Source organism: Phyllobates terribilis, unplaced genomic scaffold (assembly GCF_046119375.1).
Source record: "Phyllobates terribilis strain yellow unplaced genomic scaffold, ASM4611937v1 Scaffold_1__5_contigs__length_1240528914, whole genome shotgun sequence".
Lineage (NCBI taxonomy): Eukaryota > Metazoa > Chordata > Amphibia > Anura > Dendrobatidae > Phyllobates > Phyllobates terribilis.
The window spans coordinates 1,048,945,878-1,048,970,089 of record NW_027362761.1 but is presented as its reverse complement, the minus strand read 5'-3'; the positions used below and the strand labels follow the sequence as shown (position 1 = coordinate 1,048,970,089).

General features: G+C 38.3%; 1 protein-coding gene across 2 annotated transcripts in view; it reads left to right on the top strand.

The window, feature by feature from the left end:
• The first annotated feature begins 4,547 nt into the window (after positions 1-4,547).
• Positions 4,548-24,212, top strand: part of MTNR1A (melatonin receptor 1A) — a 370,867-nt gene continuing 351,202 nt past the window's right edge. Inside the window, exon 1 of one of the 2 annotated variants that reach the window (XM_073645368.1) lies at positions 4,548-4,999. In XM_073645368.1, the coding sequence (XP_073501469.1) occupies positions 4,816-4,999 (184 nt within the window). In that variant the 5' untranslated portion in view covers positions 4,548-4,815. The remainder of the gene's footprint in view (positions 5,000-24,212) is intronic. The other variant, XR_012248400.1, reaches the window with a different exon arrangement.

Here is a 24,212-nt window from a genome sequence, read left to right as displayed (position 1 = left end):
TCTGCGATCCAGCAGAAGGGTGAGACTGTCGTCCTATGTCCTTGCTGTGAATGTAATATATGCTTATAACAGCTGGTGACCCAATAAATTCTTACTGAAGTGTGGTCCCTCACCCTGTGAGTAGTGTTCTGCCCACAGAGAAGAACTACAGTTGTTCAGTGGGATGAGCTCCAGCATGTGCGGTCTTTCTAAAGACAACCGGACCAGTGCATGAGTGCACCCACTGACCCTCATGTCTTCACAATTGGTGGGATACTACTCAGCCCGCCTGATCAGGGGGAGCTGCAGGCCACCAGCTCGGCCTTGGAAAGAGGACTGGAGTGCATATATAGCCACAACAGAAAATGACAACTACAGGAGCTGTACCAGCTTCGACGGATCGAATACCGGGCCACTGACACTCGGTCGGAATTGATCCAGGAATTGGTCCGTTGAGATGCCCAGAACGTCATGGACTCTAGCGAAAATGTGAAGGATGATGAGGTTAAACTGTTTGACAGATCAAGGATCCAGTAGCAGTCTGGAATCAGCAACCCAGTCCCAAGCAGCCCGAATCCAGGAGTTGTTGGTTGCATTGGGGCCCAGAGCCTCAATTGGAAAGAGGGCTTGTGATATAGAATCAGTTTTAGGAGTTTTAGTTCCCTTATCTCCAGCGCTGGTCCCTACCTCCACGATGGTACACCACCAAGGAAATCATCTCTGCTACAGAGACGTGCCAGTATTTAATGAGTCCAACACCGAGGTTGATGAACACTTGTAAAGTTTTGAGACTCTGATGGTGATGCACCAGGTGCCCACAGCTGATTGGGCCAAATACCTGTGGACCAGTTTTGACTGGCTGGGCCCAGGATGTTGTCTGGTCGCTTGGGCCTCCGGACTGCCTGGACTATGTGACTATTAAGGACACCCTGTTGGCTCTTTTTACTATCACCCCTGAGAGATACTGCACCAAGTTTTGGAAATTGTCTCACCAGTGGGCCTCCTTTGTAGAATTTGGTAGTCAACTCCAACAACACTTCAACCGCTAGCTTAATGGTCGGGCTGCCTACTCCCCTGTTGCCCAACACACGAGAGCAAGCAGCCCGATTGGCTGACAAGTTTATAGCCAATCGTCCCCGCTGGAAACCCGATATGCCCACAGATCCCAGGAAACCTTTCAGCCAAGGACTCGGCCACCTACCCCTCGAGCAGGACTATCCTGCTACTCAGCAGAAACCCCATCAGTACAAAAGTTTACAATCAGGGCCCTTGATTTGCCAAGACCCACGGCACTGTTATAAAAATGATCTCCAGGGCCGGGGGCCCCATTCCTGGAGCCTGTCTTCTGGCCCAGCTGGCCAACATCGGCCAAGACGAGACATCAGGGTCTGAGGGACACTACTCCCGGGATACACCAGCAGCGAAGAAGTGATATACCCTGTCCGCACTCTACGGCGGATTGGCCAACCTACACCGGCCAACCTCCATCGCCACATCCAACTGGCCAAGGTCAGTAACATCCAAGTGCAGGAACTTTGGGACACTTGGTCTTCCATCACCATAGTCAAACCAGTTATTTTCCCCCCAGAACACCATATGCTTATAACTGTTGGTGACCCAATAAATTCTTACTGGAGTGTTGTACCCTCACCCTGTGTTGTCTGAGTAATGTTCTGCTAACGGGAAAGAAGTATGAGCGTTCAGTGGGATGAGCCGCGGCCCGTGCGGTCTTTCAAAGGACAGCTGGACCAGCAGTCATGAGCATCCACTGACCCTTGTGTCTAATATCTGTACCTTCTACAGTTTGGTGATACTATAAAATATTAGCAATATTAAGTGAAGCTTCTTCTCCGCACCAATTTGAAAATGTTCATTGGTGAGATAAATAGCAGTTGTCCGGACTGTAGGATATGAGATACCAAGAACAGCTTCAATCATTTTTTAATGATAAAACATCAATGACGGAAAATGTTAAGAATTCTTGTATGAACATTGATCTGATATCAGGAAGGATTTTTTCCCTTTTGGCTGGAGTGGCACACAGAGAGCTATTGCATTTTGTGGTATTTTATCTCCTTTTTTGATAAAAAAAAATGCCTCAGCAAAGATGTTAATTCATAGTCTATAACAGAGTATTAAAATGTCATCATCCAAAATGTGTTTTTAATGTTACAAATTAAAATATGCTGCCAAAAATACTTGTTTAAAAATGTTTTTTTTTTTTTTTTTACAAGAGTTTAAAAAGGACTAAGTGTTTTGGAGGGAGCACCTAAGGGGTTCTTTAAGTCTCTCTTTATATCAATAAGAAAAACTAAGATCCAAGGCTAAGTGCAGATGAGTGTATGTTATCTCATCCAAAAGAATCCGGTCAATTATGCAAATCACACTCTGATCAAACTCTGATCAGAGTGTTATCTGATTCTCTTGGATAAGGAGAAAATGGAGAAAAAAAATTCTCCATCACCTCCATTCTGTCAGTCAGATGTCATCCGAGTGCATTCCAATATTTTCCAGGCACTCATTGATTTACAGGGCTGAGAGCGATTCGAATATTGGATCATACTTAGGCATGCTGCGATTTTTTTCCCTGGACCAGTTATGTCCGAGGAAAAAAACAGACATGTGAATGGCACGATAAAATAACATGGAGACAATTGCTATCCATCAAAAGGAAGCATAGCACTCATCCGATTATGGTCGTCTGCATGAGCCCTAAGATTTACCCATCTCCCTGACACACTGATGTAAAAACGGACACACGGATGACACACTGATGTAAAAACAGACACACGGATGACACACTGATGTAAAAATGGACATTCAGATGACACACTGATGTAAAAACAGACACAAGGATGACATACTGATGTAAAAACAGACACAAGGATGACATACTGATGTAAAAACAGACACAAGGATGACATACTGATGTAAAAACAGACACATGGATGACACACTGATGTAAAAACAGACACAAGGATGACACACTGATGTAAAAACAGACACATGGATGACACACTGATGGTTAAAACAGACACATGGATGACACACTGATGTAAAAACAGACACAAGGATGACACACTGATGTAAAAACAGACACATGGATGACACACTGATGGTTAAAACAGACACAAGGATGACACACTGATGTAAAAACAGACACAAGGATGACACACTGATGTAAAAACAGACTCAAGGATGACATACTGATGTAAAAACAGACACATGGATGACATACTGATGTAAAAACAGACACAAGGATGACATACTGATGTAAAAACAGACACAAGGATGACATACTGATGTAAAAACAGACACATGGATGACACACTGATGGTTAAAACAGACACAAGGATGACATACTGATGTAAAAACAGACACATGGATGACACACTGATGTAAAAACAGACACATGGATGACACACTGATGGTAAAAAAGGACACACGAATGACATACTGATGTAAAAATGGACACATGGATGACACGCTGATGTAAAAACTGACACACTGATGACCCACTGATTATAAAAATGGACACATGAATGACATACTGATGGTAAAAACGGACACACGGATCACACACTGATGTAAAAACAGACACAAGGATGACACGCTGATGGTAAAAACAGACACACGAATGACATACTGATATTAAAACGGACACATGGATGACACGCTGATGTAAAAAGGGACACATGGATGACACGCTGATGTAAAAACAGACACGAGGATGACACACTGATGTAAAAACAGACACGAGGATGACACGCTGATGTAAAAATGGACACACGGATGACACGCTAATGTAAAAACGGACACACGGATGACACGCTAATGTAAAAATGGACACATGGATGACACGCTAATGTAAAAACGGACACATGGATGACACGCTGATGGTAAAAACGGACACACAGATCACACGCTAATGTAAAAACGGACACACGGATGACACGCTGATGCACAAATGGACACATGGATGATATGCAGATGTACAAACGGACACGCAGATGACCCACTGATTATAAAAACGGACACACGGATGACACACTGAAGTAAAAACAGACACATGGATGACACGCTGATGTACAAATGGACACACGGATGAAAAACAATGATGACACCAGTACCGGGTTTTTACAGATGTGTTTTATACGGATGTGTGAATGACGCCTAAGCTGTACTATTTAGCTATGGTGGAGATGCACTGGTAGCATTGGAATAAAAAAAAAGAACATATTTATTTAATAGGTAAAAAAAAGTTTTATTCCTGCAGTTTTCTAATTCTATCACTTATAAATAAATCTTTATTCATTTAATGATTACTTCATTGATTAAGCGCCTTCAAGTAGGGCTTTGCTGTAAATATTGTTTAAAATCCATTGTCTCTGCTTTGCTCAATGTAAAAAGCAGAGTGGATATGTGTATTTTTGGCTGCATACAAGTTTCTTCCAGTAAAGAGGCAGCGTGACATAAGGCAGCACGCAGTTCTCCGCTGCACCACAAGGTGTCGCTCACGCTCCTCCACCATGGCTTGTGATGCGCTGATCTGGCAGAACACTAGATGTCACCTGCAGCTGATTGAGCAGCAGAGAAGGAGAGGCGAGAGGATGCTATAAAAGTATCATCCCTGACACATGCAAACTCTAAACTTGGCAGCCAAGATAAGGATGACTTCTTTACCATCCTGGTGTGAGCACTTTTCCCATAGCCTCTTTACACTGGGCATCATGAGACTGGAGCCATGAGATGAGCTAAAGTCCTCTGAGCAGCAGTCATCAAACTGTCCTGACCCGTTCAACCCAAACCTGAATAAAGGAAGGAAATAAGAGGAAAATGCTATTAAATGTAAGTGCATTGAACGGTTCTTTGCAAATTCCCAAGGAGCTGGTATTGGATCGTCCTCCCTGGGTGGCCACAGCTCTGGCTGCCATACTCATCTTCACCATCGTTATTGATATTTTGGGGAACCTCCTGGTCATCTTATCTGTGTTCAGGAACAGAAAGCTGAGAAATGCAGGTAGGTGCCTGACACCCTCTATGGCAGAAACTTACTGATTCTTCTTTGCACATAGACTTCTATGAAGTAGGTCAGTATCTCACTTTCCCACACTGTCTGCAGAAAAGTTCTTCAATTAATACCTGAAGACAGAATTTAGATAAAAACCTTGCTGTGACCCTTGTCTTCCTTCTGGCTGAGCTGTTCTCTAATTACCCATAGATAACTCTCCAGAGTTCACTGATGGCTTCCTTTTGAGCTTAGATATCCTGCAGGAACTTTCTAATGCTTTGTTATCTCAGCACATGTGTGGATTGTCAATGAAATGAATGAATGCTAAGTAGGCAGCAGCTAAGATGCTCATTCGCCTCTTACACTTTGTAATGGAAAGGTTACTATCCATTAATAAAAGTTTATCAATGAAGGTTAATAACCACAACCTCACTACTGTGTGAGTATGGCAGGCACCAGCACTTCTTTTTTTGTCAAAGGCAATAATGAAGACATAATGAGTGGATGATAGGACTACAGGAAGACATACTAACTCAGAAAGTATATTACATGATTGTGTGTATATATATATATATATATATATATATATATATATATATATATATATATCATATCACACATACAAATTCATAAAGTATATTACATGATTATATATACTTATATATCGGACATACAGATGTATATAAAATGATTGTGTGTATGTGTGTGTATATATATATATATATTTGTATATATATGTGTGCATATATTGGACATACAAACTTAAGTGTATTCTTTTACATGATGGCATGTGATATATAGAAATATATATATATATATATATATATATATTAGACATATGGATGTATATTACATGATTGTGTGTGTGTGTGTGTATATATATATATATTTATCAGTATATATCGGACATACAAGCTCAAAGTATATTTTAGGCTGATTTACATGATTGTGTGTGTATATGTATATATATATTGGACATATGGACACAAAGTATATTTTACACAGTTTTACATATAATCATGCAAAAATAAATAAATATATATATATATATATATATATATATATAGTAATGTTAGAACTGTCTCACTCCGATAATAAAACATTATATAATAAAATCAAACATATAAAGTAAATGAGAGTACATACCCATAATCTGATAATAGTTTGAAATGATCATAGAATTTTTCTAATGTATCCTAAGAAAAGTGTCTTAAAATAAAGTTTCTTAGTAAGGACCATTGCATAACTCTAGATGTGTTGACGGTTTCCTCAGGTCATCAAGAAACCAGATTGCCCAGCCCAGGCATCCTCTGCCCATTGAGAACTGTCTGTGTCTCACATGTACCTTTAGGCATTGAGAACAGGGATTAGTAAACTTAATTATATCATGTAATGATCGTAAAGAGTAAATGTTAAGTGACTGAGTAGTAGACTTTGATCACCAGACAAGATCATCCGATTTACAACTTCTACAGAAATCACCCAACCTGTCCTGAGCTCTGAATAACACCATTAGGTCGGGGTAAATCACTGCACATTGCCATTCAGAAATTTTGGAAAGCTGGGGGACAACCTGTGATCTGTAACTTGGCAATAGATAAGATCTCCATGAACTGTTTGTCCTGATGACATATTGTGATCCAGCTCTTACATATTTTCTGTGCCTCATTATTTATCTGTTAATAGTGCAGAATGACTTGGCAGATGGCATCATTACATTTGGGAGCTCGGAGAATGAGCCTTGGAATCCATAGGAATATGTTGTTTCCACCGATATTGAAGGTTAGAATTCTGCACCATTCAGTATACCAGAACAGAGAAAAGGAGAGGACATTGTCATTTCTCAAAGGCTCCTTGTTGCCATAACTCACATTAGTCTGTCAGCAATAGGTCCATGAAGAGAGCATGCACTTTATTACTGCTGCTTCAGCAAATTCCATTTTCTGCTCTTAAATGTTGTAAACTGCCAGTGCTGAGTATTCTCTGATTATATCAGAGCTTATAGATGGGCGTTTTATGACAGATGGCAAAATGAACGATTCAGATCAAATCAAATGTAAATTTGTGTCTCTCGTATTCAATTTACTACCGGCCAAGTGACAAGTGTGATGCTGCTATTTAGATCACGTAAATCCTTCATAGTTCACAGGGATTTATGCAGTTGAGAACCAAGTCACATACAACCAGCAATCACTGGAGCTTCAGGGGAAATTGATATGTAAAGATCTTAAGTCTTCTTTAATTCCCCCACAAATAGGTTCTGTTCAGGTGTTGAACTACAGGTACCAGCGTACTTTGTTACCTCAAACTGTAGGTTAATAAATATCCAGGACTACTAGCTGTAATACTTCGTCTTCATTAAATAGGGACTTGTATGCATTATATTACCCTATTACTCTATTGTTTCCCACCCTGCTCAGGAGCTGTGGTATGATCAGACCATGTTCCTGTACGGTCAGACACAGCCATTACACAGTACACATCAGGGACACATTTATAAGATTATCTCAGCACAGGAACATTTTATTTAAATACATTCAATTGTGGAAATTATTATTTTTCCAAGATCTATTGATTAAAATTAACTTTCATTCATGGGAAAACCCCTTTAAGTTATTTAAAAGTGCTTTTTAGGGAAGGTCCGCAGTTGCATAGTTGTTCTCCAATGAAAACATTTGGGCTACGAAAGCAAGTTATTGGCGAGTTTCATTTACAATGACTATATAGCATACATTTTTTTCCCTAAATGAATAGTGTATGTAAATATAATAAACTTATTTGTGTATTTTGGTAGAGAAAAATGTCTCTTCCTTCACATTCCCTCTCCGGTCTCCCTGAAGCTGGCTAGTGCACAGTCTGTAACTGCTCAGGATCTCGGCACTCACTGAAAAATCAGGTCAACCAATAAAGCTTAAAAATGGTAGTAGCTTCTCACTGAGGGATTTAATTACACAGAGCAGAGAGACTGCCAAGTAGGAAAGCAGGTAGTCAGTGAGACAGTCTGCACTCACATACACAGGTCTTTTCTGTAGGAGTTACTGTACTAAGATGACATCTGGAATTAGCTCTATTTAGCTTGTATTTTCTACAAGCACTTTCATCAAAGTTTTTATCTTAATATAGTGCAGTCATCATATTATATAGCAATGTGTACTTACAATTGCTCATTTTGCCTTTCTACCCATGCTAATTCTTCTCTTTGCTCTATGTAGAAACAGGAAGTCTCTTTTCCCTGCATGATCTATTCCCCTCTTCAACTTCTGACCCAGGTGTTCTGCTCCTCTCCTCTGCCAGGGACTTTTGCAGTGATGAATCATTCAGGGAAAATTGACCTCTTGTTTCTACATAGAGCTTAGAAGAATTTCGCTAGCCAGTTTTTAATCGTGTGATGTCATAGACCTAATGGAAAAGAGAAGAATTAAATGGGTAGAAAGGTAAAATGAGCAATTGTAAGCACACAGTGCTGTATAATATGATGACTGCAATATATTAAGAGGAGACAAATTGTGATGGGAGGAGTGCTTTTTTAATTATGAATTGAACACCGGAACTTCAGATTTGTCAAAATGCAGTAATAGAAAAAAAGAGGCGGGGGACCTCTAACTTACCAAGGTAATTCATATTTTTACGAATTCAGTCACTGTAGAAAAATGGCTGAAAAAAACTAAATGACTGCTATTAGTGGATGTCACCTTTGGAAATTCAAGACAGAGAAGCTCTAAAATGACAGAATAGAATACTTTATTCAAGAGGACAATTCATGCTACAGTATCTCAGGAAGGAGAAAAAAACGTGATTTATGTGATTAGAGGAAATACAGCAGTGCATGGGGCACATGGGTACATCTTAACTAAACTGTTGAGTTAAGGGGTATTCAGATTTTACAAATATATTGCTAATACTCACCAATCCTGAGACTAAAGAATGATGAATTAAAAAGAATGCTGTGGTTCTTTCACGATTTTCTCAGCACAATGGACCTCGTAGCCAATGGCTGTATAAGGAACTGCAGCACGACGCTATGCACTTGAATGGAGCTGTGCTGCGGATTCATTCACAGCCAGTGGCTGGGCCATCACTTTACAGGGAGAAATAGTGAAAGATTCAATGCTGTTGGTTTGTGAAAGCCCCATTGAATCAAGTTTGTTTCCTGAATTACTATGCAGCCAAGTTTTAAATATTTTCCGTGCACACCTCTGCTAGACTCTTAACCACATAAAACACTAATAGACCCAACGGAGAATGTTATAGTATTTGGTGTATGACAATGTAGCACTCTACCAGGAGTCTACACCTCTTTGGGATACCTCCATATTGTGACATGTATACGCTTCTTTTTCTCACCAGCATTTTATCTATATGTACAGTAGTTTGCCATCATTTCATCACTACTCTAATGAAATCTAATAATCGATATAATGATGTCCTTGTGAGTGCGCTGGACTTGTGCTTTTACATAGTATACATTGAGAGCAATTAGAGCTACAAAGTGAGCAACAGTCCGAGCCTCCAAGACAAGTGATGGATTTCAGACTACTAAAATTATCAGCTGATTAATGAATATAGCTGTGCTAAATTCACGCATCAAGTCAAAAATATGCTGTGGAATCCTCCAGAAAATCTATAAGAAAATTGGTATTAAAATCCAGATTTCATTGATAATTTGATGCAGTAGTTAGTAAAGGATTTCACTTTTTTACACTGCAATGATTTGACTCCATAGAGAAAATCTGTATCATTTCTGTATATTAAATACTGAGGAATTAAAGGATATAAACACCTTTGGGGATTTTTTTTATACTTTAAAGGAGTTACTCATGACTATATTATTTTTTTTACTATGGGCCTAAGAACTAAAGACCAACACACAATAGAATAACTCAATTTGCTGCAATTATATGAAATAGAAGTAATTAAAAATAGTACAAACAAAAATAATGCGTATTTTTTCAGGTGGCTTCAGGATAAGTTGTATTGTGCAATCATATGTGTAATAAGAGTACTTCAGGTCATTGCATAACATGTATTCTACATTTTCTAGCAGTTTTCCTCTTTAAACATTTAATTTCTTGCTATCAGTTTTCCCAAAGTTCAACTGTAGAATGAGTATAACCTGGCTGCCATTATCTCTCACATACACAGCACACAGAGAGAAGAGTAGATCCTCCTCTCCTATCTCTCTGTACCACAGCCCCAGAAGCAGCAATATGGCAGACATTATACAGCAGTATTTAGCTGAGTATCTGTGAATCCAGCTCTGATTTGCGTTATAAGCTACCTAGGAGCAGCAGCTCCATATCTATGTCTCTCTGCCTCTGTCTCACTCTATCACCACCCAGTATGGTAGACATTATAGAGCAGTATTTAGCCGAGTATCTGTGAATCCAGCTCTAATTTACTTGGAACCAAAACAAATAAAGTTCAGCGGAGGAACCTTTATTTTGGCATTTTTCTTAAAATCTTTTTATTCTTCAACAATCCTTAAAAGAACATCATTGCTTTTCAGACCAGGTATGTACATACAGTGGGCACTTTATGGCAGCATAGAGGACACAGCTGTCTAGGAACAGACTACGGTTGAAACGCATAGTCTGTTCCTAGACAGCTGTGTCCTCTATACTGCCATAAAGTGCCCACTGTATGTACATACCTGGTCCGAAAAGGAATGATGTTCTTTTAAGGATTGTTGAAGAATAAAAAGATTTTAAGAAAAATGGCAAAATAAGGGTTCCTCCGCTGAACTTTATTTGTTTTGGTTCCAAGCGATTGCAGGAGGGTGTGCCTCCCTCATTTCCGTGCGGATCCCTGGCAGATGATCGGACCAAGAAGAAACTACGATCTGGGTAAGCTGGCTACTATTAGCTCTAATTTATGTTATAAGCTCCTTAGTAGCATCAGCACCATATCTTTGTCACTCTGTCTCTGTCGCACTCTAGCACCACCCAGTATGGTAGACATTATAGAGCAGTATTTAGCTGAGTGCCTGTGAATACAGATCTGATTTACATTATAAGCTTCCTTGAAGCAGCAGCACCATATCTTTGTCTCGCTGCCTCTGTCTCACTCTAGCACCACCCAGTATAGAAGACATTATACAGCACTATTTAGCCGTGTATCTGTGAATCCAGCTCTAATTTACGTTATAAGCTCCCTAGAAGCAACAGCACCATATCTTTGTCTGTCTGCCTCTGTCTCAGTCTAGCAGCACCTCCCTCTTTCTCCTTTCCCGCCACATAATCTTTATGGGCTGCAGATGTTAATCTGATTAATCTGTGTATCGACTTCTTTATTTGGATTTCATCTTATATCAGAGAGTGTGATCAGTGTATAAACTTGGGGAAGAAAATAAATATATGAAAAGCGTAGAAGGAGGAATTTTTTCCTAAGATATATTACAAATCTTCACTTGTACTATTGGTTTATTTAAAAAATGATTAGGAAATATGAATCTGTAAAAGTGATGCCTCAGGACTAAAGTTTAATTACAAGCTATCTTTCCACAAGAATATGTGCATCCCTACAACTAAATGTCTATGAACATGAACTCAAAGTAGATTCTTTCAGATAATACTTCCTTTAAATCCTTTGAACTCTCATATTTGACATATTCTGTTTCTTCTGTTTGATCTTCCTTCTGTCTGTCTGAATATAATTAAAATCATCATGTGCTTCTTAATCCCTTTTTCCTACACCAAGGTTGTCGTGCGGATTAGGTGACTCCATCATGCGTCATTGCACATTCTCCATGAACTATACACACTGCTCAAAAAAATAAAGAAAACACTTAAACAACAGAATATAACTCCAAGTAAATCAAACTTCTGTGAAATGAAACTGTCCACTTAGGAAGCAACACTGATTAACAATCAATTTCACATGCTGTTGTGCAAATGGAATAGACAATAGATGGAAATTATTGGCAATTATCAAGACACCCTCAATAAAGGAGTGGTTCTGCAGGTGGGGACCACAGACCACATCTCAGTACCAATGCTTTCTGGCTGATGTTTTGGTCACTTTTGAATGTTGGTTGTGCTTTCACACTCGTGGTAGCATGAGACAGGCTCTATAACTCACAGAAGTTGCTCAGGTAGTGCAGCTCATCCAGGATGGCACATCAAGAAGGTCTGTGGCAAGAAGGTTTGCTGTGTCTGTTAGCGTAGTGTCCAGAGGCTGGAGGCGCTACCAGGAGACAGGCCAGTTATGCCTGATATGCCTTATTGTTTAAAAAAGGACGGATGTTATATGCTCTGTATTTATGTGTGTTACACTTATGTTAGATCTGATTCCCTGTCCATAAGTTTCGAATCTATTAATTTGTTAAATATGTACCATGATTGGCTGCTGCATGTTTTTAAGCTTGTACCATGATGCATTCTGTTATCATTGACTAAGGGCGTAAGCCAGAAACGCGTCGAGGTTGCATCTTCCCTATCATGGACCTTTATATATTTTAATATTTTGCACTAATAAAGTGAGAATTAATTTTTATTGGAGACTTTTCCCACTTTTTCTTTATGTATCATAACAAGTTTATTCAAACAACAGCAACCATTTAGGGATTAAGATTAAAGGGAATAAAATGCAGGATGATAAAGGTTCTATAGGAATAGATTGTATTGGTTATCCAATGTAAACTTATAGAACGGAAGGTTTATGGTCACACAAAAGTAACTCCCAACCAGAAAACATCAGCTTGAGCCCATCTGCAATTTCGAAACCATTTTAACAAAATAAATGTCTGTTTGTCTCATATGGAAGACTTCTATTTTTACCTCTTTTGATCACATTTTAGGAAAAAACTATATAAAAAGGAGGTAAAAACAAACTCATCGCTGTTTTGTGATCTACGGGTTCAGTATTATAGAAGTTAAAAACTTTCTTGTTTCTGATGATGAAATACTTTCTCCTGTTTATGGCCAAAAAGGAGACTGTAAATAATAATTACCGTACTTCACTTTTTAGTAATAAAAGAAATGTGTCCAAGATTTGAAATAGCTAAAGATTATAAAGATAAAAATATCGATACGGCAGTCAGAACACATTAATGTATAATGAAAAAAAAGTTCCTGCATCCTCAAGGTCAAATTGGCTGAACTCTCAAATGGCTTAATAATGTAGGTGTATTTTTGGGGGATTAAGCAGGTTGCAGGTACATATACTTATTCAGTATGTATTATCACTTTGTGCCTTGGGTACCACTAAGTAGTAACAAAGTCCTATATAAAATAATTATGCAGGATCTGAACAAAGTAAAAATCATAACACTGAGCAGTGATAGAGATTTCTGCTATCTTGCTCCAGGAATGGCCTTCAGTTCATACAAAGTCTAAGCACTGCATACAACCACCATCCTTCCTATTCATACCACTTGCTCAGTATTACATAAAAGTCTCAACTAATTTTTTTTATGGCTTCAGTCCTGGAATTCCTTGCTTAAGAGCTCTGAGTCATTCTTTATACTCTCACTTGCTAATGTCATCTGAGCCAAGGTCATGCATCCCTGGGTGGAGAATGACATTTGAGTCTACTCACAGACACATCTTAATTTGTAGAATCCACCTGAGCTGTGCCGCTAGGCAGGAATATTTTATGCACCTTCACTTTGACTTTCTTTACGTTTTTCACTTATTTAATTGAAATAAACCTAGAGGATTAACATCCATCCATCTTAGCAGAGCTCTGTGTAAATTTCAAACATCTCCACTACTTGTGCAGTACATTTATTCTGCCGGGATATTGTGGTAGATTCAGTGTGGCACCTGTTGAGTCCTGTATATGTCATCTTCCATATTTATCCAGGTTATTCAAAGAGTGCATAGCAAGCCTATGTTATATCCAGACTGCTCAATTCAAGGAAAAAAAGCACATGAAGATGTGTGAGAAACACTTTTGTTTGTGGTTCAAGATAATAAATTCAAATAATCATTTTAATATAATTATGAACACAATATTAGTCATTATTCATCATTATTTTGTAATATATCCTAAATATTCCTGCTATTCTTAATAATGTTTCTGATGTGTACAATTATTTCCGAACTGACAAAACTACATTAAAATTATTAGCACAATTTTTAAACTATTTTTTAAACTTTCTTCTGGGACTTCTTTGAAATATAATCTATGAAGTCTCCTATACTACCCTACTTACCTATGTGTCCAGGGTATGATAGATTGGGAGAACCTCAGCGATATATATATTTTCCCTGTTCAGAATTTTCATCTTAAAAGCTTTTTGCCAGGATTGGTAGAGTAGGGCAAGGAGGGTTGCATATTGAATAATACCATTTGGAACTGGTCTACAAGATGATGTTGGCCAAACTACCCACTCTCCATGCTACCTCAAGCAGTTAAATAAAGGGGGGAGAATGATGTTATGAGGCACACCCCAGATAGAATAAGAGACCAGGAGAATCGAAGAACAGTTTCAATAGAACTCATGTTTACTTGCAGTGTCCTTCATCTTAATGGTTACATCTTCTGATAAAGCAGAAACACAGCCTGGGGGTCTGGTGAAACCATTTTATACAAACATGATGCGTCGGTACACTACAACGAATGAACACACAAACTCCAAAATTGCTGTAATAATTAATAACGTAAGGTACTTAGTGTTTTTTTGTTCAAATAGTGCAAATGCCATCCAACCACTTCAGGATGTACTTTTTAATTATGTACTTTGGCGTGCTCGGCGTTTCTTTCACTGTCACCGCGCCTGCAAGTGTCACGGCTGTTAGACAGCTGTGACACATGCAGAGATCACCTGTTCGACAGTGAATGAAACGCCGAGCACACCAAAATACTCGGTGAGCACCCGAGCGTGCTCGCCGAAAGAGTTCATGATATATACTCGCTCAACACTAGTAATGACGAATTGATTGGTCAGGGTCTGACTGCTGAGAGCCACATTAATCAAAAGAACAGGGAATTTTTATCCACGATGGGGCAATGTGCATCCCCAAACTTGACTCCATTCATTCTTTATGGCGCTGCTTTAAAAAACAGAGTGCAGTAATCGACAGCCCTCTTGGAAATGAATGGAGTGGTAGTCAAGCATGTGTACTACCACTCCAGTCTAATTGAGATAAAAGCTCCCCATTCTACTGATCTGTACAGGTCCCTGTGATCAGACCCCACTCATCAACAAGTTGTTGCCTTCCTTTAGTAGGTGATAGGTCTAACACTGGAAAAGCCTCTAAAAAGTTACTTAAAGACTCAAAAGTTATATTCTATCCATAGGGATCTCGCAAATAGGTACTTTGTGGCGGGAATTGGCTTCTGCAAAGCCCTGTATTGAATGAAGATGAGACCTCTATTCCATTCTTTATCTACAGGACTGTTGGAGATAGCCAAGTACAGCGCTTGGCTTATACTTTTCCAATCCAAGACAAGTTGTTATAACTTATAAGCATGGCCATAATGCAAATACACAGTATAAAGTTGCCTATGAGTGTGAAAAGAAATCATACAATCTCCCCAAAAATCAGTCCACACTCCCTATGAAGAGCACCATTATTCTTTTTTTTTTTTGGTCTAAACTTCTGTGCTGATTAATGTCATAATCTGTAAAGACGAGCCTTATGATAGTGACTTGATAAGTAATATAATTTTGGCTGTACTCAACCACCACTTGGGAAAGCTAACAGTATATCGATGAATACAGCCAGTGCACTAATTGTATAAATCTGGATGCAATGAGCAGAAGGTTTTATGGGAGGCAGCGAGAGCGGATGAGTGCAGTTTGGTATCACAGCGGTGACTTGCTCTACTCATATTGTAGATATCACATAGATGATGCACATTGACATAAATAAATGTTCATTAACCCTTTTACCCCCCAGGGTGGTTTGTACGTTAATGACCGGGCCAATTTTTACAATTCTGACCACTGTCATTTTATGAGGTAATTACTCTGAAACGCTTCAACGGATCCCACTGATTCTGAGATTGTCTTTTCGTGACATATTGTACTTCATGATAGTGGTAAAATGTCTTCGATATCACTTGCGTTTATTTGTGAAAAAATTGGAAATTTGGCGAAAATTTTAAAAATTTCACAATTTTCAAAATTTTTATTTTTATTCCGTTAAATCAGAGAGATATATTGCACAAAATAGTTAATAAATAACATTTACCACATGTCTAATTTACATCAGCACAATTTTGGAACCAAAAATGTTTTTTATTAGTGCGCTATAAGGGTTAAAAGTTGATCAGTGATTTCTGATTTTTCTAACAAAATTTACAAAAGCATTTTTTTTAGGGACCACATCACATTTGAAGTGACTCTGAGGGGCCTTTATGACAGAAAATACCCAAAAGTGACACCATTCTAAAAACTGCACCCCTCAAGGTGTTCAAAACCACATTCAAGAAGTTTATTAACCCTTCACGTGCTTCACAGGAATTTTTGGAATGGGGAAGAAAAAAATGAACATTTAACTTTTTTCACAAAAATGTTACCTTAGACCCCAATTTTTTTATTTTTGCAGGGGTAACAGGAAAAAATGGATCCCAAATGGCTGTGCATTTTCCCCTGATATGTGGGGAAAAAGCACTGGGCGCACAGCAGGGCTCAGAAGGGAAGGAGCGCCATTTGACTTTTTGAATGTAAAATTTGCTTGAATAATTAGCGGACACCATGTTGGCGTTTGGAGAGCCCATGATGTGTCTAAACAGTGAAAACCCCACACAAGTGACACCATTTTGGAAACTAGACTCCTCAGGGAACTTATCTAGATGTATGGTGAGCACCTTGAACCCCCAGGTGCTTCACAGAAGTTTATAACATGGAGCCGGGAAAATAAAATTTTCACATTTTTCCCACAAAAATGTTTTTCAGCCCAAAGTTTTTCATTTTCATAAGGGTAAGAGGAGAAATTGCACCATGAAATTTGTTGTGCAATCTCTCCTGAGTAAGCCGATACCCCATATGTGGGGGAAAACACTGCTTGGGCGTACGGCAGGGTTCAGAAGGGAAGGAGCGCCATTTGACTTTTTGAATGTAAAATTTGCTTGAATAATTAGCGGATGTGCCCCTGATGTACCTAAACAGTGGAAAACCCTCACAAGTGACACCATTTTGGAAACTAGACCCCTGATGGAACTTATCTAGATGTGTGGTGAGCACCCTTAACCCCCAGGTGCTTCACAGAAAATAAAAAAATCTAACTTTTTTCCCAAATTTTTTAGTTTTACAAGGGTAAGAGGAGAAAATGGAACCTAAAACTGTTGTGCAATTTCTCCTGAGTACGCCAATACCCCATATGTGGGGAAAATACAGTGTTTGGGTGCACGTCAGGGTTCAGAAGGGAAGGAGCACTGTGAGACTTTTTGAACGCAAAATTGGCTGGAATCAAGAGCGGACGCCATGTCGCATTTTTGGGAGCCCCTGATGTGCCAAAATAGTGGAAACCCCCCACAATTGACTCCATTTTGGAAACTAGACCCCTCAAGGATTTTATCAAGGGATATAGTGTACATTTTGAACCCAAAGGTAAGACAGAATTTGATAACATTTGGTCATCATATTGAATAAGTTGTCATTAGTCTCGAGCGCAAGTGCTCACTACTTGAGTTTGCATTGGGTACTCAGGTATGCACCAAGTATTGTGGGTGCTCGATTGACATGCTCCAGTCCCTGCCCCGCATGTTTCACAGTTGTTAGACACCCAAAAAAAAAACATGCGGCGATCGCTCGTGCATGGCGGGCGATCCCAGCAACGTTTTTTTTGGCCACGAAACATATGGGGCAGAGACTCGAGCATGTCACTCGAACACCCACGATACTCAGTTCATACCCGAGCACCCAATGCAAATTCAAGTAGCGAGCACTTGCGCTCAACACTGGTCGCCATATTGTCATCTTTTTTTTTTTCTTTACTTTTGGAAAAATCCCAACCCCAACTCTAATACAACCCCAACCCCATCCCTAGCCCAACCCTAACCCTACCCCAACCCTAACCCTAGCCCAACCCAAACCCTGACCCCTAACCCTAGCCCTAGCCCAACCCTAACCCCAACACTAACCCTAGCACAACCATAACCCTAGAGTTTATTTTTTTACATCGTTCCTCGTGTGGTATAAGTGATTAGATGACTTTATTCTTCGGGTTGGTGCGCCTACAGCAATACCAGATTGATATCGGGTTTTTATGTTTGACAGCTGTCACACACTAAAAGACGCTTTTTTTGCAAAGACTAGATTTTGCATAACCATATTTTGAGAGCTATAATTTGTCCATATTTTGTCCGACAGTCACGTGATGGCTTGTTTTTTGCGGGACAAGTTGACATTTTTATTGGTACCATTTTCGGGCATGTGTCATTTTTTGATCGCTTTCTATTCTGATTTTTGGGAGGCAAAACAAACAAAAACCAACAATTCAGGAATTGTTTTTTGTTTTGTTTTTTTATGCCGTTCCGCGTGTGGTAAAATTGATAATGCAGCGTTATTCTTCGGGTCAGTACATTTACAGCGGTACTGCATTTATATATATATATATATATATATATATATATATATATATATATATATATATTTTTTTTTTATGTTTTGGCGCTTTTACACAATAAAAACGATTTTCCAGAAAAAAAATTTTTTTTGTATCACTTTATTCTGAAAGCTATAACTTTTTTATTTTTCGGATGATGGAGCTGTGTGGCAGCTTGTTTTTTGCGAGACAAGATGATGTTTTCAGTGGTACCATTTTTATTTACATTCGTATTTTTGATTGCGTGTTATTCCATTTTTTGCTTGGCAGTATGATGATAAAGCATTGTTTTTTGCTTGTTTTTTTTTTTTTTTTTTTACTGTGTTCATGAAAGGGGTTAACTAGTGGGACAGTCTTATAGGTCAGGTCGTTCCGGACGTGGCGATACCAAATATGTGTACTTTTATTGGTTTATTTTTTTTTTCATAATAAATATTATGGGTTCAATATATTTTTATTTTTTGGGGATTATTTTTTTCATTTTTTTAAAAATATTTTTACAATTTTATTTTTATTTTTTTCACTTTTCTACTTTTTTTTACTTTTACACTTTGTCCCACTATGGGACTTTCACTTTTTGCAGCCTGATCGGCTGCATGACATAGAGAGCAAAGGGAGATATTACTTTGGTCATGCACTGTGCATGACCAAAGTAACGTCCTGCCTCCTGGTGACCCGGATGTTGTCATGACGACATCGGGTCGTCATGACAACATTCGGAAGCTGCTGCAGACATCGCTGGATGCCGGCAGGAGAGGTGAGTATAACGATCACCTCCCCCCTTGCCACCGCAATGCTGCGATCAAATTCAGAATTTTAGGAGGCATTTGGGACCCTTCTGACCACTTTTGCTAATAAGAGTTTTTTTTAGACTGGTGATAAGTACTTTTTAAAGGTTAACGTTTAGCTATACAGACTATCTTTATTAATTTCTATGATTTTTAATTAGACCCCCCAAAACATCTTATCTTGAGTACCATATGACAGGACTTAAAATGGGAGAACAAGTTACTAACCTACAATGCAAAGTGTCTACTGATAGAAGCAAGTAAGCTTCAGAAACCATCAGAAAAGAAAAGGGGGTAGGCACATCCAAATAAAATCTTCAAGCTTTATTTCATGTCCATCAGATTAAAAACCACACATGGTAGTGATGACAGAAACACAAGACTAGATACAAATCAGCCCAAAGCCATGAACAAGAGACATGACACTATGTTTAAATGTCACTTGGTGCCGTATTTTCCTGATTGTTTAGTTAGTTGTGCATGATCCTAACATATATTTGCATAATCTTACTTTCTCATTGCATTTTCATAACTGTAAATTTGTTACACATGGTCGGTAATGGTTTCTTTTAAAAGTTCATTCTTTCACATTGATGGCTATACTCTATGACTAAGGTGTACGCCAGAAATGCATCAGAGTGTTTTTGCAATTACTACCAGATATGATTTTTAATCTGATGGATATGTAATAAAGCTTGAAGATTTTATTTGGATGTGCCTACCCCTTTTTCTTTTTTGATGTTTACCTGTGGGTCTGCAGTATTGGAATGGCACCCACAGTGATAAAGACAGGTGTTCATTGAATGAGTACTGTGAGACCTCTCAACTTTCTTTATGTTAAACTTCAGAAACCTATTGTATTTGAGCGATTTAAGAATTTATGGAACCTTGGAAATTCAAAGAAATCAGATTTAATGGTTAATCAAATCACTTCATTTGGCAAATATGGTCAATCTAAGCTTAGATAACTGTGAGACATGTCTCTCCTTGGCCAGATGTAGCACTGCATTTTGAAAAACCAATAACATATTCCTGTCCAACCGCTACACCTATGCCTCCACCATGTGCCAGTCACTGCACCGGTTGCCAATCCACTACAGAGTACAATATAAACTTATCTCTTTTACCCACAAAGCTCTCAACAGTTCTGCACTGCCCTACTTCTCCTCCCTTGTCTCAGTCTATCACCCCACCCATGCTCTTCATCCTGCTAATGGCCTATAATCTGAATCTCCCATTCCCATCTCTAAGATTTTTCTTGTTCTGCACCCTGTTCTATGATATGCACTACTCCAGATAATTTGATTAATTCCCAATATCCACAATTTTAAGAGTTTTATAATAGCCTTTCGCCTGGCCTCTGGGGATTAGGGGACCCATGGAAGTTCGGGTTCTTGTACCAGAGTGAACTTTAGTCCAGAACTGTAGCCGAACTTCATCCAGAACCCGAACCCCATTGATAGCAATGAGGGACCGAACTTTTAAAGCTGGAAAAAAAATATCTCTTTCTCTCTCTTCTTCCGGACTTCTCTCGAAACTCCGAACGTTGCAGCAGATGTCCAGGAGAACTCCGTGTTCGGCGTTTAACCCCGGACACTAACTATCCGGTATAAACCCTGTACTTTTAAGTCCGGGTTCGCTCATCTCTACTTACCTCGCTTATCTAACTATTTCCTTTTTGCACTTCCTAAATTTTCCTCATAATCTGTTCCCTTGTATCATCTGTTCACGCACCCTCTATGGACTTAATAGCTCTCTGTACCTGTACTCGGTGACCGGTTTACGCAGCGTTATGTGAATACCCTAGTTGTATTGATGTCTGGACCGTACAATATAAGCACTTTTTACTATTTATCTTTTGTGTCACCCCTATTTCCTCATAGATTGTATGTTTATGAGCAGGACCCTCACTCCTCTTGGTATCTGCTGAATTGTATGTTACTCTCTATTTTCTGGTATTGTCTGTACATGTCTCCTTTGAATTGCAAAGTGCTTCAGAATATGTTGGTTCTCTGGAAATAAAAAAAAATATTATTATTAATAACCAAACATTAACTTAACAAATTTCATCTAAGATTAAATTGTTTCTTTTTATTGTTTTTTTGCCAACAACTTTACAGCACAATGACATATAACATTGCAAAGACTTTCATGCATATAACTAAGTTAAGGCATGAAAGCAATACTAAGGGCACTCCATGGACACATAAACATGTCATTATGGATAAAATCTTTTAAATTACAGCAACAATTATTAGTCCTCTTGGACCATCTATTAGAATGTTTCCTGTCTTCTTTTTATTAAAACGGAATAATTGGCGGTTTTACATATAAAAGGTAGGAGAATGGCTGCACTTTAAAGTGGAAAGAAAGTTAATGTCTGTGAAGATCGAGCTTTCGTCAATAGCGTTTACAACATGTCCTATTTCTTTTCAAAGGGACCACCTGTAGAGGAACGGAGAAAGGACTGTTCCAATTACATTTATCTAGGCACTAACGAGGCGGCCAATTAACACTGTTAATAGCAGCCAAATATTACCACTAGTAGTGACATTACTAAAATCTATCAATCTGGATGTGTCCATATATGTCATTAATTTCAATGGTCTCTATTCCGTTATGACTTGTAAAATTGAAGTAAAGTCACAAAAAAAGTAAAAAAGCCCAACAATGCAGAACTCTAGTGACATACTAACATCTCAATTGTGTGGAGCTTTTATATGTCATTCCAAGAAGTCTATGGGACCCTAATGTATTGCCATATACCTCAAATCATGACCCCCTATATGGCATATTATGTAGAGTATCTTTTCTAAAAGTATGGCTTCTATATGATGCTACCTTTGTAAACCATGGATGGAGACACCTCATAACAACTCAGGATAACATAGAATTTTGCAGGGTCTCCATGTCTATGATCAGGCTGCATGAAGTATACAGTACTAGAAACATATCATGATCCCCAATTCAATCTAAAATCCCTTCATACAACAGCAATATGGAACCTACAGAGTACAAGAAGAAGTAATGGGATCCACTATCCTAAAAATATCAAAAATTAATACACTTTTTATATTTTTTGAGATTGTGAATCCCATTGCATCTTCTTGTACTCTGTAGGTTCCATACATGAAGTATAGTGTTTGGTCACAAATGCGTTGGAGGCTCTGTCACAGATCTCATTTGGTTTGACTACAAGCAGCACTATTCCTCATAGGAAAGCAACATAAACCCCAATGTAACCCAACTGTCCCATTGAGGGTCCATCAAGTGCCAATGGGATCCATGCTATGAGGCATCTGGTTTCAGATATTTCCCAATCCACAATGCAGATGTGAAGGGAGCCTGAACTCTGTATACCCGGGGAATATATATTTCATTCACGGTCTTTGGCAAGCTAGATGGCAATAGCAACCCTTAAAGTTCTATAATCAATTGAATTAAGATGGCTCGGCAGTATATTTCCAAATTATTAGTATTTTTAATTTTATTTTAGAGATAAAATGTTAAAATATGCAATGCCATTATGATACAGGTTTACACTACATGTATGTAACTGCATCATTTGTGTATAGCTTTGTCAGTCCCTGTTCCCATTTTAATATTAGGGCAGTTCATGTGAAAACTGAAGTAATTTGACATTTCCTCTTTCGGAACACAAAATCCAAACCAAATGCTAGAGATTTTATCTTCTCTTTGTAATCCTCGGCCGCAAATTCTTAAGCCCTGTTATTTCCTAAGTCCAAAGTTATTTCCTGCTTTGACATTTCTGCTTTTAAATCCATATAATGATATTTCAATTATTCACTGTTATCATTCTGCTCTGCCCGGCCGCCCAATGTTAAAAGGTTCTGTGTAATACAGACGAATGGATACCTTTGCACATGGTGAAATCAATAGAAAATGTTTTTGGTTTTTACTTTCAATATGATAAATTGTGACTATACTATGTGGTGTGATAATGCGCTTTGATATCTTTTTATATCTAGCCACATACAAGCTGTAACAGCAGAGCTTGTGATGTATATATGTGTTTGTGTGTGTATATATTTATATTTATATATACATATATATATATATATATATATATATATATATATATACTGTACATATATACATACACACAATTGCTTCTCACTAAATTAGAATATCATCAAAAAGTTAATTTATTTCAGTTCTTCAATACAAAAAGTGAAGCTCATATATTATATAGACTCATTACAAACAGAGTGATCTATTTCAAGTGTTTAGTTCTGTTAATGTTGATGATTATGGCTGAAAACACAAAAGTCATTATCTCAGTAAATTAGAATAATTAACAAAAAACACCTGCAAAGGCTTCCGATTAGTGTTGAGCGATACCTTCCGATATCGGGAAATATCGGATCGGATTGGATCGGACCGATACCGAAAAAGTATCGGATATCGCCGATTCCGATACCGGAAACCAATGCAAGTCAATGGGACAGAAATATCGGAATGAAAATAAACCCTTTCTTTCCTTGTAGGTTAATTCTACATGAAGGAAAACAACTAAGAATAATGTAGAATGTATTGGGGGAGGTGGGGGAGACAATAAAGGCATAGAGGTTTAGCCCAATCAAATGGAATAGCAGGAATTAATATTTTTTTTAAGACGTTCTGAGTTACGGAAATATTGACTATGTTAAGTATTTTTATATTTTGTCAGATATTTATGTTTCACTACTTCCATGCTCTTCACCTTCTTTTGTACTTCTCCCACACTTTCTCCTTCATCATCCTCAGCATCTTTTTCATCCTCTTCTTCTTCACCTTCTTCATATTCTTCTTCTTCTTCACCTTCTTCGTATTATTCTTTTTTTTTTACATTCTTCATATTCTACTTCTTCATCTTCTTCATATTCTTCTTCTTCATCATATTCTTATTTGTGACAGGCATTCCTGTAGTTGTTATCT